At 39.3% G+C, this 24,958-nt stretch overlaps 1 protein-coding gene across 1 annotated transcript in view; it reads right to left on the bottom strand.

Moving 5' to 3' along the window:
- Positions 1-2,407: 2,407 nt before the first annotated feature.
- The window catches only part of LOC128943322 (vitellogenin-1-like), a 42,791-nt gene continuing 20,240 nt past the window's right edge, over positions 2,408-24,958 (bottom strand). The window contains exons 17-36 of the mRNA XM_054286220.1: positions 24,617-24,806; positions 24,435-24,528; positions 24,137-24,322; positions 19,090-19,234; positions 17,338-17,557; positions 16,287-16,456; positions 15,237-15,651; positions 14,746-15,011; positions 14,607-14,663; positions 13,583-13,786; positions 12,407-12,613; positions 11,128-11,270; positions 10,473-10,611; positions 9,169-9,304; positions 8,290-8,476; positions 7,797-7,894; positions 7,122-7,216; positions 6,857-7,016; positions 5,514-5,675; positions 2,408-2,526 (exon numbers count right to left, since the gene is read on the bottom strand). Coding sequence (XP_054142195.1) covers positions 2,408-2,526; positions 5,514-5,675; positions 6,857-7,016; positions 7,122-7,216; positions 7,797-7,894; positions 8,290-8,476; positions 9,169-9,304; positions 10,473-10,611; positions 11,128-11,270; positions 12,407-12,613; positions 13,583-13,786; positions 14,607-14,663; positions 14,746-15,011; positions 15,237-15,651; positions 16,287-16,456; positions 17,338-17,557; positions 19,090-19,234; positions 24,137-24,322; positions 24,435-24,528; positions 24,617-24,806 — 3,393 coding nt within the window. The remainder of the gene's footprint in view (positions 2,527-5,513; positions 5,676-6,856; positions 7,017-7,121; positions 7,217-7,796; positions 7,895-8,289; positions 8,477-9,168; positions 9,305-10,472; positions 10,612-11,127; positions 11,271-12,406; positions 12,614-13,582; positions 13,787-14,606; positions 14,664-14,745; positions 15,012-15,236; positions 15,652-16,286; positions 16,457-17,337; positions 17,558-19,089; positions 19,235-24,136; positions 24,323-24,434; positions 24,529-24,616; positions 24,807-24,958) is intronic.

Raw genomic sequence — 24,958 nt, 5'->3', positions numbered from 1 at the left:
TGTGTGGTGCATTAGAAATTCCAGAAGGGCTTTTTCACACTTGTACTGCTAATGTTCTTAATTCCTTTGGCAAAATGAGCTGGTTCTAAGTTCTGCTTTGCCGTGCACAGTACCAACCTCATGCTTTTCTAACGTTCATTGCATTGTGATTTTACAGCTGCAGTGAAGCTGTTCAGGCAGTCAAAGGCATTCAGCTGTCCCAGCAAGAGGGCACTAAGGAACAGGAGCTGGCCAGAAAGGAAAGCTGCCCTTGGAAGTGGAAAGGAGAGCTGTGTCCCACCCATGCCCTGTGCAGAGCAGAGAAAAGTCTGTGCCTGGGCTTCATCAGTGAAGCTTTCCCCCAGGCTGCATTACTGGTGGGGTGATGGTGAGTGAATTCCCTGCCCCAGGAGCAGAATTTCTTCTCTTACTGATGGCTCTTTGCTGTTTTAAAACACCCTTGTTTTAGTAGTTGAGCATGAAACTTCATTTTTCTTCTCCCCCTACTACCTTTGTCTTATCTGAAGTGGTTGACTGGCAAAAGTTTCTCTTTTGTAAACAAGAGGATTAAAGAGAGAGGTGTTGGATTAAAGATGACAGTCTGATCCTGTGAAAGTCAATGTCAAATCTCCCATAAGCCACAGTGAAAACAATACCAGCGAGAAAAGAACTCTCCAGGTGTAAGACTAGTGTGATTTTAAGGGAAAGTGGAATAAAATATTCTTCATCTCCCCTCTTGTTTGAGGCTGTTTTGCAATCTAGCTCTTCTGATGAGTTAGGAAAACACAGCTTTTGTACAATTTGTGAATGCTTTATTAAAAATAAAAACACAGGGCAAGGAATTCATGTTACTGGTCTTACTTTGGAGATCTATGCATGAAGAAAAGCTGTTGAATAGAGCACTGGGTATTTGCATACATTCTCAAACACAATACATAGATGAATTAAGGCTGGGGGAGGAGAAAGAGGCAGGTAACTGCCTTTTGCTTTTGTAGGTTTTCCCCAGGAGAGACGCTTGGGGCAGAGGCAAATACCCTTGCCCCAGAGTTTGCATCAGGCATCTGGTCTGAACAAACTTGTTATGGCTTACTTCTGGAAGTAATGATGTTATGGCTGTACATGGAGAAAAATTGGGCTGTTTCTGAAAGTTGGTGGCAAGCTGCAACTCGAGAGAGAGTAAAAGGAGTACCTCCTTACATTACTCATGCTTCTGCTCTTGAAACAAAAGCACTGTGGAGTGTTATGCTGTAATTGCTCAACTTTTTAGTCTTCAATCATTTTTCTGATAGATCAGTTTTTAGTTAGAAAGAAAAGTATTTTCTTTAATGGCACTTTCCTGCCAGGGTTTGGGTTCAGCTGTCCCTTGCCCATGCTAAGGCTTCTCTTGGAAGAGCGTGCTGGCTGCTATTGACTGCTGTGGAAAACATGGCATGGTTCAGTGCACGCCTGATTTGTGACACAGGGTGAAGAGATATTGTGCCATTGCTTGGGGGTTTGAAGGTGCCTCCTATTCCAGGTCCCCTGGGGTGGGAGGGAATTACCTTTCTGCACAGTGAAGGCTAGCAGATTGACTCTTCACTGGTTAAACACAGCCTGACTGTCTTGCTTGTATTTTATTTTAGCTTTGTGGTGCTATTGATCTTACATATCTTTCTATATATTGCTTTTCGGAGTATTTGGAATGCTACTTGATGTATTATTGTTCCCTGAAGTTTTTGAAGCCATCATTTTCATAAATATACAATAGGAGATGGTAAAGCAAAAAAAAAAGTTCCTATTCACACTTTTAGTTAGTTCATGAAGCAACAGCACATCCATTGAAATTTAAATGAAAATGGGGACTGTGTCACACACTATAGCTCTCTGGAAAGCTACAGTGGGAGTCTAGCAGTCCAATTCATTCCTTTGTAGAATGTACTAAGGCTAATGGTCTTGCTGGGAGTAAAATATATTTTTTTGCAGAATGGTTCCAGGAACAGACGTTGCTCTTTACCAGAAAACATAAAAGAAAACAAATGCTTACTGTGTCTTTAGTATGCTAAATATGAAATTCTTTGCACAATGGAATGTTAGCTGTAGCTGTAATCATGTTTTCCTTTCATCACCTAGTGAACATAATTTTAAGAGCGGACTGCTGTAATTATATCTCAGATAAAAGGGAGCAGAATTTCTGTATAATATTATAGTTGGCCTGATTGTTTTGTTGATAGGGAAAAATAAAGAGAGACCAGATGAATACTTATTTAATGAACGTATTTATTAAGCAGTGCAGACTGTACATAATGCATTTGACTTCGCAGTAGACTTACTTACTTTCTTCAAGCACCTTTCTTAATATTTTACTACAGCTATTATGTTCCCTTCTTATCTGTCCAGCTATTCAATTATTTGTGTAGTATGTCTATAGCACAATGCCAAAACGTTTAGCTTAACTACAGCTGCCAGTGCAGGTACAATCAATGTCAGCATCCACAGACTCCACAACATCTTCAGATGCAGATTTCTTATCGCTGCTTTTCTGCCATTCCAACAGGCTTACAGCAGATTCTGTCAGAAGAGTGAAGCCATTGTTAACTAACATCAAGCAAATTAACACATTTCAAAGAAATACTGTTTTGATGGCTGTCAACTCCCTCATCAAGGAAAGAATGAAATCCTGCCCTCACGACTGACATCTAACTGACTCATTGACTTGGAACAGGATTTTCACCCATGATATAATTACTGTAATACTTCCCTAAAACCAAAATGAATTACATTTCACGAAGCACAAAGACAAAAGGAGGCTGTGAAAGTGCTGGAGGTAGCCCCTGTCAGTGTAAGACCACCACGTACCAATCCACATCAGCAATCATGTCTGTTAGTGCTGCATATCACTGGGTATTTCTGCTGACTATTTGTCAAAGTTCATTTCTGAAGGGTAAGCCCTTTGGAGAATTTTCAGAGGTTCATAAACTTCTAATTAAAGTTTCCCATATACTGTGAAATCTGGCAGAGCATTCTCAGTTGCAGTATTAACCTTACCGCACTGCTTTATCAACAGCAGCTTGAATAAGCCATATTCCTTAATGCTGAAATAATCTAAATGGAATAATGATGTTCATCCTCCCAATAAATATTCCTAGCTAGTTGGAGTTTTATCATTGCATTGGAAGAATATTAGGATATCCATTTAGATTAAGTTTGTGTAATGAGAATGCATAAAGCTTTCGTAATTTTACTTCAATTTGTCTTATTCCTTAGTTGGACAGTACATTTATAACATGCCGTCCCTCATCACAGGGAAATATGGACACTGCTGTATGAGTTCAGGTTGCATCAGTCACTTCTCTTCTGAAAGTTTAACACTCCCCATGGCTAAATTACTGTCCAATATTAAGCACAGGTTTTGCATAATAAACTGGATAATAAATATTTCCCAGAAAGATGCTGGAGATGCTTTTTAAAATGTATATTATATTTTCAGGCTGTGAAATGAGAAATGCTGTAAAATGTCTGAATTCTGTTTTTTTTAATATACATTATGTCTCTTCCTCTTGGCCCACTGTGGGTCTGAGCACATTCTTATCCATGTAGGAAATGGTTTCCTTGCAAACTGGATTGTGGGTAAGTGATCCTCATGTAACTGATCCACCTGTGGTATGTTTGAAATATAAACCAATATGTGGATTTAAACTTGGAGTGATGCCTGCCTCAGTCAAGCTCCTAAGGCCACAGTCTTGCTGATTTGAGGGCAACAGGACAAATTCTGCATTCTTGTCCTTCATTTTATCCTTGCTCCACTGCAAGTGGGGTCCTTAACTGTGATGGGGTCCTTGAATTTTGAAACAGCAAATTATCATGTCTGAATTCTCATATAAAGGGTTGAGAAAAGTTCTTTGTCCTGTGCATGTGTGTTCCTAGCTTGAGAAAGATGAAGATTTCTAATGCTTCTACTGCTTCTCCAAGTCATTAAACAAAGAAAGAAAAAGAATAGTTTTTAAGTGCTGGCCTTGTATTCCTATTGATCTTTAGCCTAAGAAAAAGCAATCAATTTAGCAAGCTAAAGAATGATAAATTGAATATTTTTCTTCCTCCTTCCTTTCCTCCTCTTTTTCTGCTTCCTCTTCAGGACAAATAAATAATCATATAAATAAATAAATAAATAAAATTAAGGTCTTGATTAAAAGAATTGCAAGCGGGCTCCCCAGTCTTTGCTTCAGTAAATGAACAAGAGGAGCCTGCAGTTGCTCTGAAAGCAGCACTGGCTGCAACAACTAACATCTTTTTTTTTTTTCTGATTTTCCTCTTTTCTCAAACAGTTTTGTGAGAGAATGAGACAGATTTATTATAGCCTAATATTCTAAAGCAGTGAGTGGTCTGGGGTTGTGACATTTCAGAGATACAGACTTGGATGCACAATAGAAATCTGTGGAACATGGATATAACAAGATTTTGGAAGGATTTTTTGTAGAGGGTGGGTTTTTCTATTTATGAAAGAATGCATCCATTCTCATCTCAGGGAGCCACCAAAAGTATGAACACTCTCTCTGTGCTACTTGTTGAATAGGCTGTGGCAGATATTTGACTATCCTCTCTGCTTTTCTGGGCTGATCCAGTGCATTGAAGATACTAAGAACACAAGCAAAGTGCGAAGTTCTACACAGATGTTTAAATTCACACATAAAATACCCTGTCCTTTCCAGCCCTACTCAACACAGGGGTGAATTGGCTCCAGTGAAACTACACTGGATTATCTCAGCTAACCATGGATTTAGCCAGCAATGGTTAACAGAGAACGAAACACTTCAACAGATTCTTCCTAATGTTAGGGTTCCCTGTAAGCTATATAGGTAATTTTAATTAAAAGACTTAGGAAAGAATGCTCCAGAAATATCTGTGGGTTCTAGGTTGGATTCTCCTTTCATGATTACATAACTTCAGTGTGAAACTGTATTAGACAATGCCTTGCATCCTGGTATAAATGAAATGAGAAAAAGGATTGTGGTTTTTTTTTAAATCTGGGGCATGAGTATGTGTGTATAAAATACCTTTAAAACCAAACCATTTTCTGGGACAATCTAGAGAAACTTCTAGCAATGTGGTTTTGCTGATGAATTGCATAGTGGTATAGCATGGCAGTCTAACTACAGCACTCATGTCACACTACCTGACTGACTTTCAATTGCCTTGCCTGCCCTGGTCTACACAAAATTGCAGGCTGTAAAAGGATAAAAGGATGCAGTGTTGCTTATCTCAACTATGGAGATCCCGAAGACATGACAAATTTTATTTTGTGATTTTATTGATCGCTGCTGCCCCTTTTACCTCCTGAAATGTTTTTCTCAGATGATGCTACCTGCCATCACCTAACCTAGCTTTTAGCTGGCCAGCACTGTCAGCAGTTATAGCAAATACTAATGGGATTAAAAACAGCATCTCAGAGAGGAGCCAGAGCAGCACAGGTCTGTGCATGGCTGTGCTGTGTTTTGTTCTTTCGAGTGCTCTGACAGCTCCTGCAGTACGTGACACACAGAGGGAGAAAAACACTGTACCTTTTGGGAAGCAGTGGAAGCCAACCTTTACTGAAGCCTTTTCACTTGCAGCACAGTCTTTCATACATTTCAGTACTGGGTCAACAGAGTAGCAGGTAGATTCCTCACCATCAACAGTAGGGTTTCGATTCAGCTTCACATAACTGCGCTGCAGCTTGCACCCTGAGAGGAAAAGGAAAGGTAGTTAAAATTGTGGAAATAAATCCCAATCGATCCTTGCAATAATAAAGGTCCATATTTTCTCTTCAGCTTTTATTAAAACACAGGTATCTGACAAACCATTTTCACAGTAGTGAGGTTATCAAGATAGGACAATAATAAGTTGAGGAAAGAGTCTGAAAGGGGAGCTATTTTTAAAATCTAATTGCACAATAGAACCCAAATGGAATCATGTATACTCAGTTTTTCAGAACTACATAATACACAGAAAATAACCTCTCATGTCTGAAAGCTATTAAGAATAGATACTGCAAGCACAATGGCTACTTCATTGCATTAGGAAAAATGTCAACCGTAGTGAATGGATAAAAAAGGGCAGCATTTATTTAATAACAACAAGGATAATTTTTGTATTGGATGATTTTTATAATGCTGCAATTATCTCACTAGAAAGGTATAATGTAACTTAACAGGATCCCAGCTACAACTCAGTTTCCTGACACACAGATAAGAATAATTCTGCTGCCACTGAAGTCAAGGAGAAAGCAACCATTAACTTCAATAAAATTATTTCAGGTCCAAGGTAAATGGAGACCTACCAAACAAAACTTTATTGATATTTTGGGAGTCTAACATTGTTTTTCCAGCTGCGTGTGAGATGAAGCTCTTTAGGAGTAGCTCTAAATATTTTCCTGAGATTGCACCCTCACATGGTGCAGAACAATAATGAATTTTTTTTAAACTTTGGAAATTTACATAAGTGTAGGATCTGACACTGTATTCATAGTCTGCACCTTGTGTGGTGAAATTAAGTCTGCAGACAAGAGCTGAAACTGTTGTGATACAATGGTGAAAATCAAAATTTATTTTCCAGTAAGAGCAAGATTAGGGCTGATTTTGCCTCTCAAGAAAAAAACTACTCGGTGTAAAAAATGAAAACCAATTATTTAACATTGAATTACACATGAGACAAAGACTTTTGCTGGGGTATATATTCTCTATGTTCACAAGCAGTGTTTTAAACAGTCAGTGGTCAATAAAGTTAAAATACATACATATGGCTATTGAAATTTCTAAGTAAAAGGCATCTACTGCTTTAAAAAAATATTTTCTAGGTCCTGGCAGAGGAAAAATGAAATCATATTCTATCTATCCAAGCATAGAGTTTTTCCAGATACACTCACCACCAGAGCAGGTTTCTTCTAGCAGTACCCATGAATGAATAAACGCAGAACAGCTGTGTGCCAGCCGATGGTTTGGCATGAGCAGCTCATTTTCCTTTTCTCTGTCATTGTTACCACAAACTCCGCAGGTCTTTCCTCTCATCCACGAAGCAACCGTAACCTGCAAAGCAGCACATCTTTGTAGTGGATGCTGAAGTGTTGGTCTGTCACACTGGCAAGGCACCAGGCAGAAAGAAAGCAGTAACCTTGAAAGTAAGTCCTGTACCTTAAGATTTACACCATCAAAAGTCACCTTCTGCAGTCCAAGTTCTGGAACTTCCACGGTAACTGTTTTTCCATTTTTATAAATTTTAACATTGCCTGTAAAAAGATGGTGAATCATACCCTGATCATCTTAAATTAATGGAGAAACTGTGTAACACAAAACTCACCACAATGCATTTTCCTTCACAATGATCATTTTGCTGCTACAGTTACATATGTATATTTAAGTGGAGAGGAAAAACAAAAATAGAAGAAATAATATATTGTCAAAAATATTCTACTGCTGTTACCTATAGTGGGAACTGACTTCTGTAGCTAGTATGCTAAATTTTGAAATGATAATGACAGTGGTGGTGCTCCAGCTAAATGTCTGAATAAAAGTATCTCTCTGTGACTATAACGTGAACCTTTTTTCTGAACAATCACCAAGCTGGGTAAATGATAAGAAAGGGCTTTATTCACCCGTCATTGATGCCGGAGGAGTAGAAGTAAGAGTATATATACTATAGGAAACATGAACATAAGTCACTACAAAACTTAAGAAAGTAGTCCTTAGTTTTCTCTTTGAATTAATTCCACTTATGTTTTCTTTACACTGAGATTTTTCTGTGAAATTTATAAAATCTTGATATTTAGCTCCCAGGTCAGTCCTGGAAAACTGGCTATCACAGCTCACCTTTTGCATACTCAGAACCTCCACTGTGTGATAGAACTCGCTGTTCATTGTATGCCACAAGGAGAGACCAATTTGAGGCAGGACTGATTGTGATGTTCCTTAAGAAAAACCAAAAATAAAAGAGAATAAATTAGTGGTCAAATATGAAAAGTATAGATATTTGTGACTATCTGAATTTGAATGAATGAACAAGCAGTTTTCTTTCCAAGGTGCAAAATTCATTGGGACCGTGGGTTTTAGTCGTCAGCCTTTAAAGAAAAGACAGCATGGGCACTTAGTGAGCAAGTTATCAGATATTGGTGGCTGTGGAATTCAAGACAAGAGCAACTACACCATAGAGCCTCAGACAAGGATTCCTTCTAGAAATTCTTTCTTTCCCATATGTCTTATTGAGAACCAGTTTCAGCTAGAAAGTAGATATCTCTTACTCCTAGAGTGACTCCCTGAGAAACTTTGTACCTAATTTCTAAGCCTCAGTATAAATCACACTTACGCTAATGTTGTATTTATGTGAACCTCTCTTGAGAAAGATTGAGGATCAACCTTTCTTGTAGAAATGATGAACTTTGGGTATTCCTTACAGTCTTGAACCGCTACCAGGTTGCAGCTTTTATTGAAAGAATATGAATGGCTCACACGATCAAATGTTTTGAAATCTCTCTCCCCGATTTCACACGTGGCTGAAAGACAAAACCATAAAAGAAATGGCAGATGTGACCACTGTAGGTGTTGCTGTGAGATTGAACACTATGAGATTGAACTACCCAGCAGACATGAAGCAAACTTCACCTCCTTGGCAGAAGCCAGAGTCTGTAAGGACATGAGAACACTACAAAATAGCTACCTGCTGTAGATTATACCAGTATTGATTTTGATTACGCGCCGAGCACAAAACTCAAGCTAACAGGGAATAAAATGTACAAAATTCTTGAGAAACTGGATGCCATAACAAACTGTGATAAAAACTCCCCATTTCCCACAGAAGCGCTAGACACCAACCAGGAGAAACTTATGTGGCTCCTTTTTGATTAAAATAAACTGGACAGAAAATATGTGGACTCTCCTGTGCCCATCACCTGATGCCTCTCAATGCAGAGCTGGCACCTTCTCAGGAGGGGCAAAAGAAAACCTCTAGTCCTTGAAGACATGAGTGATTCCCAAACTCTGAATGTTTACAGCAGTTTGAAACCTCTTCATTCACCTGCCAATAAACCTGCTTCTCTGTGAGGGAACGAGCTGCTGGAAGCAGGGCTACAGATGCATGCTATGCTGCCCTGTAAGACCATTAGAAGGAAAGGCAAGGCCCAGCCATGGCAGAGTATGATCTACACACATTGCTTATTCATGAGACAAACATATAAGTAACATTTACATTGATCTTCTTGTGCTATTTGTGAAGCTATTGCAGGCAATAAATTCCAGGCAGTGATATCTTGAGTCTCGTAAGCTGGAGATGGGCCTAAGGGCAGAGTGAATGGCAATCGGAATCCCTGACAATAAAGTGTTACCTGAAAAAGCAGAAATGAAAATACATTAAGATAAATTGAACCATATGCTCAAGATATGACTGCAAAAAAACCTCTCTCTTATCTTGGGAAAAAAACCCCTTGAAGATGCATTTCTACAATTGCAGTTGTGTTAGTCTCAGCAGAACGTACCCTAACCTTCAGCTTTTGTGAGAAATCATTATCATCTCTTCTAGTCATACTTGACTTGTTGAGAAATTTTTAAGAACATTGAAAAGTAACTGATAGAGATGAGTTTAAATGATATATGAATGACTTAAAAAATAGGCTAACAAGTTGAGTAACCGAGATGATGGATGTGTTTGGAAAAATGAATCTCATCCATTAAGGGCTGAAAACTGGCATGTTCAGCGGTGGGGTAAGATCCTCCACTGTAGCTACAAATTATATTTGCCAAGAGAATCAAATTAATGCCTAATGCACAGACTTCCTCAGGATCACATATTTAAGATCCTGCAGTACTGAAGCACTGTGGTGGGTTAAAGACACACAAGTTTCTGTGTATGAATTGCTAGCTGTTATTAATTTGACAGAGATCCATAGGGGAAATTATTCAAAGAGGTGCATAGGAATTTAGTGGACAAGGACCAATTAATTAGTGGGACTCTGCAGACCAGGCCTGTGCAGGCTCCTGTGACAGGGTGACTAACTGCTGCAGTTTGGTTATGGCAGAGTTGCCTTTGTGGCTGCTCAGGCCAGTCACATCAAGCATGGTTACTGCAGGTGTGGGACTGCAGTGCCAACATGCACAGGAGCTGCCTGTGGCTGCAGCAGAGTGCAAAGTGCTCTCAAGGCCCCCTCCATCCGAGACCCTCGTTCAAGAACTGGTCAAACTGGGTAAAAATGCATAAAGGTGTGAGTGCAGAGCAGTTATACCTGAGACAATTTGGCCTCGCTGCTGTTCTCCAAATGCAAATAAAATATTGGACTACAGAGCCTGATTTTCAACTTACCCCTGCACTGGGCCAAAGCAGCACAAAATCAAGGGAGCTGTTGTATGCATTTGAACACCCACCTCATACTGTGAGGTATGTAGCAGATTCTCTAAAAGGGAATGTTTTGTTTTTTGTTTCTTTACGTTAAGTGTCAAAACATTCTAAGTTGAAAATAATTTCAATGTAAGGAAAACTTAAATAAAAATTTAATGTACCTCAGGAGCTTTAATTACTGTATCAATTGTTCGTGGAGATGTTGCAGCTGCTCTTACTATAAATTCATGAGATGGATTTCTCTGGTGTACTTCTGAGAAGCCCAACACGAGCGCTGCACCAGGAATGTATTGCATGAATCTAGAGATAAACAAGATGTGACAAACTCAGGTGCATGAACAAAAGCACACATGGGATGGTGAGGACTACTGCAGATCCAAAACCTCAGGAAAAAATGGAAGAACTGAAAAGTTGAGGAAATATTACTTTGGGTCAAATTAAATGGTTGATTTTATCAAGAAGAAACACATTGGTTTTATTTTGCCTATTTAAAATGGTTATTTTTTGAGATTGAATAGAAGAATATTTTAAAACATAAAGGCATTTTGAAAATAAATATAAAATAATTTAATATGGAGAATGAAATCAAACATAATTTTAATATATTTGGAGGCTATCATTTAATATGAAACGTGTGGAAAAAATGGAACACATACATAAAATACTTGTGTACCACTGAACTTGTGGTTACCATCCAAGCACCACCCAGACAAGTATGTTTGGGTTGAAAAATTTCATCCATTCTTTCAGTGTTTTTCAAAAGCCAAGTAGGGTAAAAAAATAAAATAAAAATTTAGGAAATAATGAATTACATACTCTGTGCTTGTCTTTTTTATCCAGGATGGAAGCTTTCCCCATTGAACCTTCAGCTGTGCAGCTGGCTTCTTTGCTAGTTGTCCTGTGGTAGTCACTGCTTCTATCCTGTAATCCTGGCACTCCTTGCCCCATCTCAGTCTGGCCTTTGTAAACAGGGAAACAGTCACCCAAAGTTCAGAAAAGAATCCCAGAATGAACTTTGACCGTTTCAAAATGTAAAATTTTCTTTCACCAATTTGTGCATTGATCCTTCATGTTTCCAATCTTTAAACAGGCTCACAGAGAAATGTTGACTTGTTCATGCAAAAGCTGAGGCATAGTAGGAAAAAAGTTTTCTGGTCTGTGCAAAACTACATACACATGTTCCTGTCTCAAAGCAGCTGCAAAAAGCATGTTGAGATTTCCTTAGATGTGGTAACTTCTTAATAAATATGTATTTTTTCTAGAAGAGGACTGCACTATAATTTCTCTTTTATTTCCCCAAGACTTCTTGATTTGAACCCACCCCACTTTCTTCAATAGTGAATATCATGCTGAATTTGTTAATTGCAGCTACAAAAAGCAGAGATTTATAAATTGTTGCACAAACATCTCTTGTTCTAAAAAACTCATGGGAAGCACAGCACAGGGATATGCAAAAACAGTAAGGACCTTTTCCTTCATTTATGATGTTCTCTTTGGCATCAACCCGTTACCCAGCTTTGCTTTTTCCGTCTTTTCATATAAATCCTAGGAAATACAATGTAAATATATTTGAATTATGAGTCTTTTGAAATCACAGAACAGTCTGACTTGGAAGGGACTGAGAAGGATCATCCAACTCCATCCAGAAAGAGTTCAGCTCCTGAGTGAATGGTCCATACAGGGATCAAATCCAGTGTCCTTAGGGTTATCTACACACTGCTCTAACCAGCTGAGCTAAACTTGGGGTCAATAAATTATATACAGAAAACCAGGCAGATTCCCAAACTCATAGTAGAACAGGTAATAAATAGTGATGAAGAAGTCAATTTTTCAATTTTTTAAAATGCTTCTACTGGTTATATTTTGATTTATCTTGAAAATCAATATTTTTTTTTGCCGGAGTTTGAAGTGTGTGAGTATTTTTTTTTACTATTGTCTATTTTAATGGTGAAATATTTCCTGAAACTTCCCCAACTTTATGAAAGATTTAAAAATAAGTATGCCTCTCCTGTTTAATACTCCTAATCAGCAGATTCTGTGTGCCTGCTCTGGGCTTTGTGGGTGTCTCTCTGTGCGAAGCCGCCTGGGCACTTACCTGTGCTTTCAGAGGCAGTATCACAGCATCAGCACACGCTTTCCAATTGCTTTCAGCCAGCTGAACCACAACTAGTTGCACATCAACTTTGGCAGCATCAGAACGAACATATGCTGTGGCTTGATAACCTTGATTTCTGCTGTCACTCCTCACTGCCTGCGCCACAATCGTGATGCCAGGTGGAATTACGTCTCCCAGGAAGTTGCGCTGAAAAAGAGCCCCCGACCATCTGTGTTTAAGGATTCCTGTGTGCTCACCAGAGAGCCTGCAGCCCAGTTAATGTGCACTGATAGCAGGCAGCAGCCCTTGTCCTTCACCACTTTAGTTTGCAGTACACATTTCTATATCCACAATAGTTAAAGATGAATTTGGTTGGAAACTTACTTATTCAAAGACGTGATTATTTTGATGAGGGATCCAAGGTGCTTCGAAGCTATCTTTGTGCACATAGCAAGGTTTTGTTCATTATGGTAATGTTCCAAATAGTTGCCTACAATGTGTACTAGAGACATTCAGAGTAATATACACATTCACAACTTATTTTACTATACTACAGTTTCTTCAAGCCAATCAAATATTTTGAAATCCTGCTTAGTAGCAGAATTTCCCATGACATTGCCTGCATTTGCAGAACTATTTGTTCTATTATTATGTGGCTACCTTTATGCAGTACAATTATAGAATACTGTGTGCACAATAAAGGTAAAAGCAATCTGTGCTTAATGGGCCTTCACATTTACCAATCAGTAATGTCCATGGAAAGTCTGATTTTAGTTATACTCTGCATGCACTCATGACCTCCAGTCTACATTTAAAAATAATTAGGCAGACTTATTTATTTCTTCCTCATTTTTACCTAAAGCAACTGATTTTGTATTCTGGGCTTTCACAGGATAAAGAAAATTATTTCCTCTTTAACTCACAGCTACATTCCCTTCAACATGTATAATTTCCAAATCCAGGCTTTCACATACTGCAAATACCTTCAGAAATGAAGGAAAGGAAACAGACAAACCTGAACACAAGGGGATTTAAAAAAAAAAAATAAAAAGAGTTTTTTTGGGGGGGGAAATATCTCAATGAACTTTGGCTTTCAATTTTAGTGGCACCACATCTACAGCTCCTGCTCAGCAGCCAGCTAAGCCTGGCTGCTCTGGGTAGCACACACAGTTGTACCTCACGTGTCAGACTGGAGCTGTCGCTGTGGTGGTGGATGCTGACTCTTTTGCTCCTCCTGGAGTTGTGGGCAGAATTTTCTCCATGGTGGTGGTGGTGGCTGCTGCTGCTGCTGTCACTGCTGCTGCTGCTGCTGTTTCTGTGGCTGCTTCCCAGCTCAGAGGAAGATGATGATGAGCTGCTTGATCCTTTATGATCTGGATGCTATGAAATAAAAATAGGTTAAAAATCTATGAGGTAGCTCCAGTTTTACAGTATAAATATCAAAATCAGAGCTATCAGCCTCCCTTTATAGGTAACGGACTTGGACATATCTAGAGTGTTATTTTTATTTCCATTTATAGACATAAATTTTGTTGGTTTGGAATGTGCCTTGCATCCACCTGAACATCTATTGAAAAAAAGACTGCACGGATACTGATGCAAATAGCAACATCACACCGTTCGGATCTAATGCTAGGGAAAATGAAAAGTGGCATTTCATAAGTGGTCAAATACATCCATATCCAGAAAAAAAAAGATAATACAATTTTATGAATAACACTATAAATCATCTTCCTTTTTCACATGCAAGGTATATAATAGCTGTACAGGTAATACCTACAAAAGCCACTCCATTATCACCCTTCTAATATATGCTAAAAATACCTCTGAGCCATAATGTGTACTGAACCTGGTTTCTGAAAAAAAACCAACTGTGTAATGATTTTGCCATGGCTGCCTAAGAACTGTGAACATAACTATTCCCATTGGAAGGTCCCACTGTTTTATCATTTCCCCCGTGGTCTTTGTTAACCTAGCTTTGGCTGCATTTGTGTGTCCTGACCCAAGTGCTGCAAACCCAAAAGGATGACATGTAATAGCATATTAGTAATAAATCTGCTTTTTTTTGTTCATCGTAAATATTGTTATTGGGGGTTATGGAATAGTCAAGGGAAATGGCCCAAATAAAGCCCTTCAGGAACAGGTTTGAACACATCAGCTGCAGCTACCACGGCAATGTGCACTTGAATTAGGCACCTACCCAATGGACATGAGCAGACTTGAAGCGGAGACTGTATACTTTTGGAAGGTGATATTCCTGCAAAATTCACAAAGAAGTTATCACCTACAGGTCAGTCAAGATGGCCTCCTAGCAGAAGTCAAAGTATTAGACATTTTACCCATTCTGTGGAAGTGTGACTACTGCTGCTGTGAACTCGGGACTTGGCGTGGTTTGTCTCAACTCCTTGGTCAGATTTGCTGCGCCAACGGGAAGCACCAGTGCTGTCACTGCTGCTGCTGCTGCTGCTGCTACTCTGTGTTTTAGGCTTCTGCTCACGGCCACTTCTCTCTCCTTCAGCAGCACTGGCAAGTGGAAATGATGTGGTCTTGGACTGCTTCTTAGCCTTATGCTTTATACCAGATGCTTTGCTACTGCTGCTGCTACCTGCGCTGCCTCTGGTACTGCCTTTGCTGCTGCTGCTCTGGCTGCTGATACCACTGCTTCTGCTGCTCCTGCTGCTGCTGCTGTTGCTGTCCTTGCTGCTGCTGCTCTTGCTGCTACTGCTTTTGCTACTGCTACTATTGCTCTTGCTACTGCTACTACAGCTCTTACTGCTACTGCTGTTCTTGCTGCTACTACTGCTGCTGCTCTTGCTACTGCTACTCTTACTGCTACTACTGCTGCTCTTACTGCTACTACTGCTGCTGCTCTTACTGCTACTACTGCTGCTGCTCTTACTGCTACTACTACTGCTGCTCTTACTACTACTACTACTGCTGCTGCTGCTCTTACTACTACTACTGCTGCTGCTCTTACTACTGCTACTGCTGCTCTTGCTGCTACTACTATCACTGCTACTGCTATCACTACTACTGCTTTTGCTGCTGCTGCTGCTGCTACTGCCCCCAAATGGGTAGAACTTCTTTCCTTTGGCTTTGGACTGCCCTGCTTTCAGATTTATCTGGGTGCCTCCCTGTGATGCTCTGTCATTGGAGTCGCTGCTGGAGGGAATGCTCGTTGTACTCTCGGCACTTCCACTGGCGCTGCTGGCACTGGATGATGAGCTCCTGTGTTTTCTTGTCCCCTAGTCAAGGGTAACAATTGAAAAAAAATATTTTTCTGTGTTCCTGCAGAATGGTATAAGTAAAATCAGATGCAGACATCTCTGAATCTCTGCTGCCTTAGAAGACAAGGTGTATGCTTGATAACATCTTTGCAACACATCACAATAATTCAAAGGCAATTTCATAATAATGTGTTAAACCCACACATAAGCAGAACACCCCAAACACTTTTGTGATAAGGAGCGTGTGCAGCAGTTGTTGGCCTCACAATTACATGTAACTGGTATCAGTAATGACAATGCTGTAGCTGTCACTGTCTCAGGGCAGGTTGTGTAGCTGGTGTCAGAGCATTTTGCTGCAGTTGCAGTAGCTGTAAATAACAGACTACTTTTGGCCACACAAAAGCTATTTTATCTCTTACAGGAGATTTTCAGAAAAGCATGCAAAACCAACCTGCTCCTTCTAATGTCTTTCACTTGCAGAAAGGATGAGTGCAAACAAAAGACCTGCTGAAAGACTTGTGTATCCAAAAGTCTGTCTTTATTTTCCACTTTGGCATAATATCTAAACAAAGGAAGCTACTTAGTAGAAGGAATAAAAATAAGCTTTGTGTAATGTCTCCCACAAATTCAGAAGTGGAATTTTGCAGCAGTACCTGACCATCAGTGTCAGCAAGGATTTTCTTCACTTTTTTAATTGCTTCTTTTCTGGAAGATGCTTGTGCCTTTGGATCTTCAAATGTTACTAGACGTATCATTTTTGTAGGAGCTTGGTCTCCTGCTTGAATTGTGACTTGTATTTTTTCAATAGGTGCCTCAGTGGAAACTGAAATTGCATGACAATTAGTATTATTGTTACCATTAGCAACTGAATGAGAGAATAAGCCAATTTCACCATAATTTATTCAGCCATTTTTTCTCAAATATAAATGTTCAGTGATTATTATTGGTATTGAGCAATTTTGTTAAAAAATTTCTCTAATAGCTAAAGCACTTATTAATGGCAAACAAATTTTAAAATATTACCATGATACGAGATTCTTTTCAAGTCAATAAACAGAATGATCAGCAGATTTAAGTCAAGTGAATTGGATTATTTAAAGAGATAAACCATGGGTTAGAGAATTAAATGTCAGACAGGAATTGAGGCTTAAGTCTTGAATGCTAAAGAATGGCCCAATGGTTAGGCCATTAGTTTGATATTTAGGAGACCTAGATTCAGTGGCCTGCTGTGCTTTTATTTCTTATGATCATGGATTAAGACATTAAGGACTAGATCCTGGCAGGGTTAATCCATAATTCCCTTTTAGAGTCTGGGTTTTAGAATGTAGCTACAGGACACTGCATCAGATCTGTTGCCCATGTCCAATTGCTTCGTGCTTGCATCCCGAATCCAATGATTCAGGATGCATCAGACACACTCTGCAGGCACAGATCAGCTCTGCTTGACGCTGGCCACGCTGAGCGGCATTGCTGGGAGAGCTGGGAAATTGCTGCTCAGGCGGCTGGGGGAGAAATGGATTCCTGCTGTGAGCACAGACTGCTGCCAATACTGGCTAGCCTGGTTCTTCTAACTGTAGATTCAGTGGTACTTAAGATGCAAAAAATACATACGCACATATACATCTGTATCTATCTATATGTGTGAGTGTGTGTATATACACACCTCCACCCACTATTTTCTCTTTTGTGCCCACTTGTTTTTACCTGGCTTGAAGCTGATTCTCAGGGCGTGCTCTCCAACCAGGTAATAAAGAGGCAGGTTTTTGATAAATGCTGCGTGCACGCTTTTCTTCTCAATGCACACTTGAACTCCAAACGTGCTCGCATTGAAGCACACAGACTGAACAAATGGCTCTTTTTGGGAAGAGGAGAGTCCAGAAGAAAAGGGATTTCCAGATGAAACATCCTCTGCAGACTGTCTACCCTATGAGACAGCACACACATCAAGTGAACTCAGACAAAAATGAGAGTAATTACCTGCACGTTATGCATCATATTTTGGTAACAGTACCTGTGCTCTGCAGGGGGAATTAACCAGCTTGTTTTAGATAGCAAGGCAGTGACATAGAACAACTTGGTTTTAAAGTGGAAAAAATTATCATCTGAATGGGTTGATTAGACTACCTACTGTAGAAAGGGGTTCAGGTTGTAAGAATGGGAAATTATATCAAAAATTAATTTTAAATATTTAATTTTGTTTCCCTGGAATATTAGACAGTGTTTACAGGTTCTTGATAAAACTGACTGTGCTTTAGACTGACTGGAGTTTTTTCCTTTGATTTTTGACATGTCAGACAACAGAACTTTCAACTATGTCCACGAAAATTCTGAGTCAGATGAGGTCTAACATGAATGTGACACTATATCAATTAAATGGTCAAAACAGATCATATTTTAGAAATTTCCACTAAAAACTATGTAATTTACATGTGATAAGCAATGCTTAGAGAAGAACAAATTAAAATTAATTAAAACTGGAATCAAATCCATGAAATGAAAACTATGATTTCCTGAAGCAATGAAGCAAATACCTAAAGACACAATAATCACAAGATTTCGTTTCACAAACAATTCATGTTTGCAATTGGCTTTTTTATGCAGTTTAGCATGTCTCACAAGATTCCAGCCTTGCATGAACCCTACCAAAAAACCCGGAATTTCTGGTGATACTGAGGAATGCTCCATTCAGTGCCATTTTTCAGCTGCTGTTCATTTAAAAATAACTGTGGAGTGCTGAGTTTTCAGGAAGGGCAGCACAGAGGCACAGGGCAGAAGGAAGCTTGTTCCAGGATATTGGAAAGTGCTCTCACTGATAGCACGTTTGTCTATTGACTTCTCCATAGGAAAGTGCTGTTCTTGTCCTCTGTTCATCTCTTATTTTATCTGAAAACCCTTCAGAGTTGCAGGATAACAATGAAACCAGAACAGGACAGTGTATTCCTGCCTCTGTCGGTCTGAATGAATTCTCACAGCGATGCCTTCACAGCACTGCCTGGATTAGAAAGCCTATCCTGGCTTTAAGGAAACCTGGCTCAGGAAGTCATGACACAAACTGCACTCCATGCTTGAATCAGGATGCTTATAGGCATTAAGTTTGGCTCTCTAAGTCGAGCAGTGGAGCATCTTGTGGAACATTTGTGACTGCCCCAGGAATGTGGTGCTTCCATAATGGTTGCGAAGTATTTTAAAGATTGTGGGCCTGTAGATGGCAGTGCAAAATTAATTACCAAAGAAAATGCTTTTGCTTTAGACAAAGTGTTGCAAGTTTGATGTATTACACTCCGGATTTTAAAATAATGTTACTATAGGGCTATTTGTGTTATTAGATTGAACCTGACTTATTTCAGTGAATCAGCATTGGTCAGAGATGAATTGTAGCCTTTCCTATAGAGAAAAGAAATGGTTCCCTACTGTTTAAAAGCCCAAAAAAGAATAGTCAGACACTACATCATTTACCCCGATGTTATCAGTCTCGCCTGATGCAGAATCTGAATTGAAGGACGTCTTCATTAAGTCAGGCACTGCTTCAGGTAAAAGAACTGGAGTCATCTTACTAGCAGCCAAATCCCCAATATTTCGTGTAACAGCAAATGTCTTAGACCTGCAGAATAAACATTAGAGGAAACCTGTATTGATAAAGCACTGCTGAGGAACAGACCTGAATAATGCCTTGTAGCCTGCACTCAGCAACAAGTATCATACCTTGCAAATTGCTTTACAGATATTTACAGCATCCTTCCTGTTGTGTTTTCAAGGACTGCTAAGACTCAATAAAGACAATCGCAGGGGCAGATAGCCCAGTTAGAATTTTAGAATCATGTGTACAGGTTAAAAACCTTTCAGTTGATTGGATCTTCATACTCTAATACCATGAAAAACAGCATGCTTAGAAGCCTGGCTGCGGATTATATTATTAAATTTTTGAGTTTCCTATTTTGAGCTCATGGACTTTTAAATTTTTATATTCATCTTCTGTGTCTTCACTGCAGTAGCCTTAGTTCTAACTTCTTTTGACATTGTATTTGGAAAAATACTGCCATAACTTCAAAAAACAGCCTGGGAACTGGTAGCTGCTGAATGCTGTTTCCTGTGCAATTTTTATTAGAGCAGAATTGAAGAAAGGAGTGTGAAATCATGAAACTAAGTGTCTCCAGCTTGATTTAAATTCACTAATACTCATGCCTTGGCCATGACTTGGCAAGAGGTCAAGAGAGTTGAGCAGGAGGGTTAAGAGCCTATTTATGTAAATCTGTCTGGTACATTGTTTCCAGTGTTGTGAATTCCAGGTGTATTAGTCAGGATCCCAGATAAGAGGTAGAAGGTGCAGCATCAGGCTGAGGCTCTCATGGCAAAATATCCTGAACCCCTGGCTTCATACCCCACATTCTTCGTGGAACTTGTTACGGTGCTGTGAACTATGAGTTTTGTTTTGGGTCAGAGCAACATCTCGAATGCTGAAACGCTTCTGAGAGACACAAACCTATTTCCCTCAGCTATTAACACTGTGCTAGCTCTACCTTATTAGCCATTTATCAGCTAACATCCGTCTCAAAATTCCCCACGTGCTCTTTCTCAAGGATGAAGCTGATCTCTTTGCCCTGGGGCTTTTGTGGTCTGCCAATGGAGGTGGCTGCTGTGACGGTGAATGGAGATGGTCTCAAAATGGCCTCTATTTTAATACGGTCCACAGTGTACTAGCCTGAGCAATTCCAATCTAACCTATTTGAAAGATGAATTTGTATTCATTTGATAGCCCTCTCTTCCTCTTGAAGGCTCCTACCGTGCTGTGTGCAATGTAAAGCACACAATTGCTCTTCATGTGGAACACCTCAATAAAACGTGTGTCACCTGTGGGCTTTGTTTTCTTTTCCATCTCTCTCTTTTTTTAGATAAGGACATGACAGCAACGCTCCACGCTGGGTGATAGGAGAACCTTGAAGAATGGAATCTGAAATAAAATATTCTCCCTAACAAGCTGAGGGGATAAAAGAAAATACAAATCAACTTGCATTTCAGATAGCTCATCTGGGTAAAGAGACAAAAAGGGAAATGGTTTTATTTTAATCCCATTCAATAATTCAAATGACCACTGAACTGCAGGCTGGATCTCCAAGCAGAAAGCCCTGGGGTTTCTTTTCCAATTTTTTAAGTATTTTTATGCCAATAGTCTACTCCTGCCACCTAATGAAAGTGAAGGATCGATTCCTCCCTGTTGAGCACAGAGAGCCGACAAATGTAGCTGCATCACAGGTGACACATGTCAATGTCTGCAGAATCACACGGCACAGTAAAAATAGGCTACAAGAGCCAGCTCTGGTGCTTTAACAAGAAAAAACAGTCACAAAGAAGGCCTAAAGCTATGGTATGAAAGAATCTGCTCTCTCTGATCCCACACAAGGGAGGAAAAATAAAGAGATTTTCCAATATGTATTAGGGCATTTTTTTGGATGAGAGAAGAAGCTGTGCTATAATATAAGCCAAACTCACTGCATGGGTAGGGGACAAGCAACTCAGCTGTGCTGGACATACTGATGTTTCAGAGAGTGTGGCCTTACATACGTCCCTAGGATGGGGACAGGAGAGCTCAAATGTCTGTTTAAAACAAAAAACAATCAACAAAAAACCATTTTTCCTGATTTTGAAGCACAGTGTGACATCACATGTAAATAAATGAGCAGTTCTCCCCAAACACACCTTGCTGCCTCAGCAAGATCGCTCTCTGCATTCTTTGCTATACATGGTGTAGCCATGTTGGACAAAGAGATTTACAATTGCCTGGCTCATCTTACAAATAAGATGCCTATGTGAAGCAATTTCTGCTTATCCTACAGCTAAAATTAGCAAAAAACCTTATGATACACGCTCTATTCATGATTATGTACATACTTCAGTAGGCTGTCATTATGAATGGTGGTATATTAGCAAAGTGCATTCTCTGGCAGCTCTCCATATTTATACTTTAATCACAGAGCTCTAATTTCCCCTGAAATTTATTTGATTTTTACTTCTTGTAAATTTTGTTTAAAAGTATGTTGAAGTAGCCATCTGTAGTATACTAAATAATTATGTGAAAAGAGCCTTAAAAATAACCATTATTTTAATTAAATTTTGATAGGATTGAATTGAAACACATGCTATATATTCTCTCCATAGTACGATTAATTACTGTGCTCTGATTTTTGCTATAGAGAGAGTTGAGCCCATAATGTGCTGATTTGTCTTGGGAATGCAACATCTCTATCACCAAAGTTTACTATTTTTTTTTTCTTCTTTTCAGCCTGTGATTACTAACCTGAATTTCTTTTTGGCTCTTGAAAATTTATATAAGTTCCACTGCTGTGACAGGTTATAACCTTTATGGTGTGTAGGATATAAATGAACCTAATACTATTGAAAACTGTTTGCTTCCTGTGTCTGAATACCAGAGATGATGGGGAAAATAATACCATGTCCTGTCTAACTTTAATGTCATGGGACTGTGGAAAGTAACCTGCTGACCATCAAGACAGTGCCCAATATGAAAATATTTTGAACAGAGCTTACAAACACATGAAAGATCAATAGCTTTCCAGGACTATTTCTTTAAATGGGGTATTTAAAGCTAACAAGGGAAGGTGTCACAATATCCCTAAAACATTGACTTCAATTGGATCTTTATTATTTGGTAGGTCTATGTAAAAGGAAGAAAAAGGCTATGTTGAATTAAATTTTTAACTCAGTCTATATAGCTATATATATCTATATATTTATACATCTATATATCTATCTCCTTTCTGTCTACCGTGCCTGCATGTTTTTCTTCATGCCTCTAAGATTTTACTTTGCTTGGTCTTTGACCTCCTCAGTGATGTGGTTCAATGTTACATTCTCTAGTTATTGCTTTGCCTTCTCTTGCACTCATTGCTGTTTCATTGCTCCGTGTGGTTTCCACTGGCCATTTGTTTTGTAACAGTGAATGGGAATGCTTTTTGGAGAGAAATTGATGGTGCTAGAAGTCATCTAGTGAGTATTAGCTTTCTCATATACTTGGCATTATGGTGCTATTTCCAAGTGACTACTTCACTTTATAAATGGTAATGCTGCAGGGTCTAGAGCAGGGCTTGTGCTGGAACTCACGGGCTTCTCTGCTGTAATACCTTGTTTCTGATACTGACTTGCTTTGTGCGTAATGGCAATGCATTTAACCCTTTTTCTGTCTCATTTGATCTCCCCTTAAGTCAAAGGAGGAAAATATTTTTTATCTATTTGCAGGGAGGATCCTTCTGCTAATATTTCTCTCTGCTTGAGGCTCTAAACTCCCCATCAGTATTCAATATTCTCATTTCAGTTCAGTGTGCTTATTGAGTTCATTAATATCTGCCTCCCTCTCTCTAACAGTGGGAACTAGTGAGAGCTGTTGCCTGCTGTCCCTGATGACCTTAGGAGCAGGCTGTCCTGGCCTCCATAGGAAACTGAACCAAAAAAACCATGCAGCCAACTTTTCATCTCTGAAATGCTGAGACCCTCCCTACCTCTGCATGGAGAGGACCTTATTACAACCACACTTGATGGAGAGGAGGAATTGTCTTAGGGAGGAGGATGAGATGTCAAATGCACGTCAAATGGTCTGTGACTATTCAAGGACAAGGGAAAATATTGATTAGCCTAACTGGTGGCTAAATGGAGGAGACCTGCAGAGCATCCCTGGGCCAGCAGCCATGAATGCTAATTGCAGCTGGATCAAGCAACTGATCTCTTTTGTTACGGCTGTATTCCTAGAGCAGAAACTTGTTAACATTTCAGTGGTTTGTATAATCGCCGATTTCTGTTGTCAGTGAAGCTTCTTCCTTTGTGAAGAATTTTCAGCATCTCTTTCTCAGGGTTTTTTTTTTCATGTGTGTGCGTGAGAAGGTTTTCTAAGTTTGGTCTACTGCTTTGATTCCTTGGACATATTTTTTCTGTTTCCTCCTGCTCTTTGCATTTGTATTTCCATCTGTTTTCATTTGTTTGGCATCTGGCTACAACAGTTTTCCGGAGTGTATTGTAATTGCATGCACTGATAATAAATCAAGGAGACCTAACAGGTAAGAAAACCAAATGGCAGCCACAGGGGAACAAAGTAAAAACATAAGAAACACCAAACACTCGATGCTTCAAGGCATCTAATGCAAATATAGATGGGTTAACTGTTCTAACTGATAGGATTCATCTGGCTTATATCTTACCTAGTGTTTCCAGTTCAAATATTTGTATCAAGATAGAAATTTCATGTAATTTGTGTTTCAGATAGCTTATGGATCTCAACAACTGAGATATAGTCCTAAGGAAGATTTTCAGGTGAAGGCCACAGAAAGTAACACATATTTTCAATCAAAGCTTTAGTGCATATCACTTCATTTAAAATGGACATTAACTATACCAATCACCACCACTTAGCCAAGCTGTAAGTCAGAGACAAGATTCCTAGATGTATTTGGGTGACTCTGCTTTGCTACATAGAAAGATACTAAGTGCTGTGTCTTACCTTATGGTAACTACATCAGTCTCATCTTTACATGGTGGGATTTCAATTTTGACATTTTTTTCCCTCATCTGGATACTGGCAACGACATTCACAGGCACATGAGCATTCATTTTGGTGCGTGCTTCCAGCCCTGCCTGGACTGTGTGTGTATTAATTCCCATTACAAAGGTCACCTCCTTGGCCATGCTGGAAAGGTAGAAGGAGGGTATAATTATGTTCATGCAGCAATCAGCTGTTGAATATTTATGGTCTCTGTCACTTGAAAATATTATTCTTTTATTTTATACTAAATACTTACCTTAGACTTGTTTTGGATCTCAGCTTAATGTTGGCATTTAGTAACTCAGTCAATCTGAAATCAGACTTTGGAGAAGGTGTAATCTGTGCTTGAACTATTAAAAAGAAAGCAAGGAAATGGTTAAAAACACCCTCCAGTCCTAGCAAGAATGTTTGTATTGCTAAAGCAATGAGCTATGTTACCATTTCCTGCCACTTTTGTGATGGAAGAGTAATAGAAGCTGGTCTCTGTCGGGAAGCCAGTGCAGGTGGGCACAATGCGGCGGATCTCAGAGGACAGGAGAGCCTTGGTCCACTGCCTCCCTACACCACTTTGAAGGCTACTGATTATTCTCCTTAGTGAAGGGATTTTTTCATCAGATCCATACCATGCCTGCAATTACAGAGTTCAACATGTCTAAATAAGCAGAACTCGAATATCATGATCCGTGTCATTAACTATGCCTCAGGGGAAATTCTGCCAGCAATGATTATAAATAATCCTGATCAAAGCTTGACCTTATTTGCCTTGATTAATACTAGAGA

Source organism: Melozone crissalis, unplaced genomic scaffold (assembly GCF_028551555.1).
Source record: "Melozone crissalis strain CALT ecotype California unplaced genomic scaffold, PUWL_Pcris_2 ptg000045l_1, whole genome shotgun sequence".
NCBI classification, from domain to species: Eukaryota; Metazoa; Chordata; class Aves; order Passeriformes; family Passerellidae; genus Melozone; species Melozone crissalis.
The sequence above is the reverse complement of the archived record's forward strand: the minus strand, read 5'-3'. Positions and strand labels throughout refer to the sequence as shown.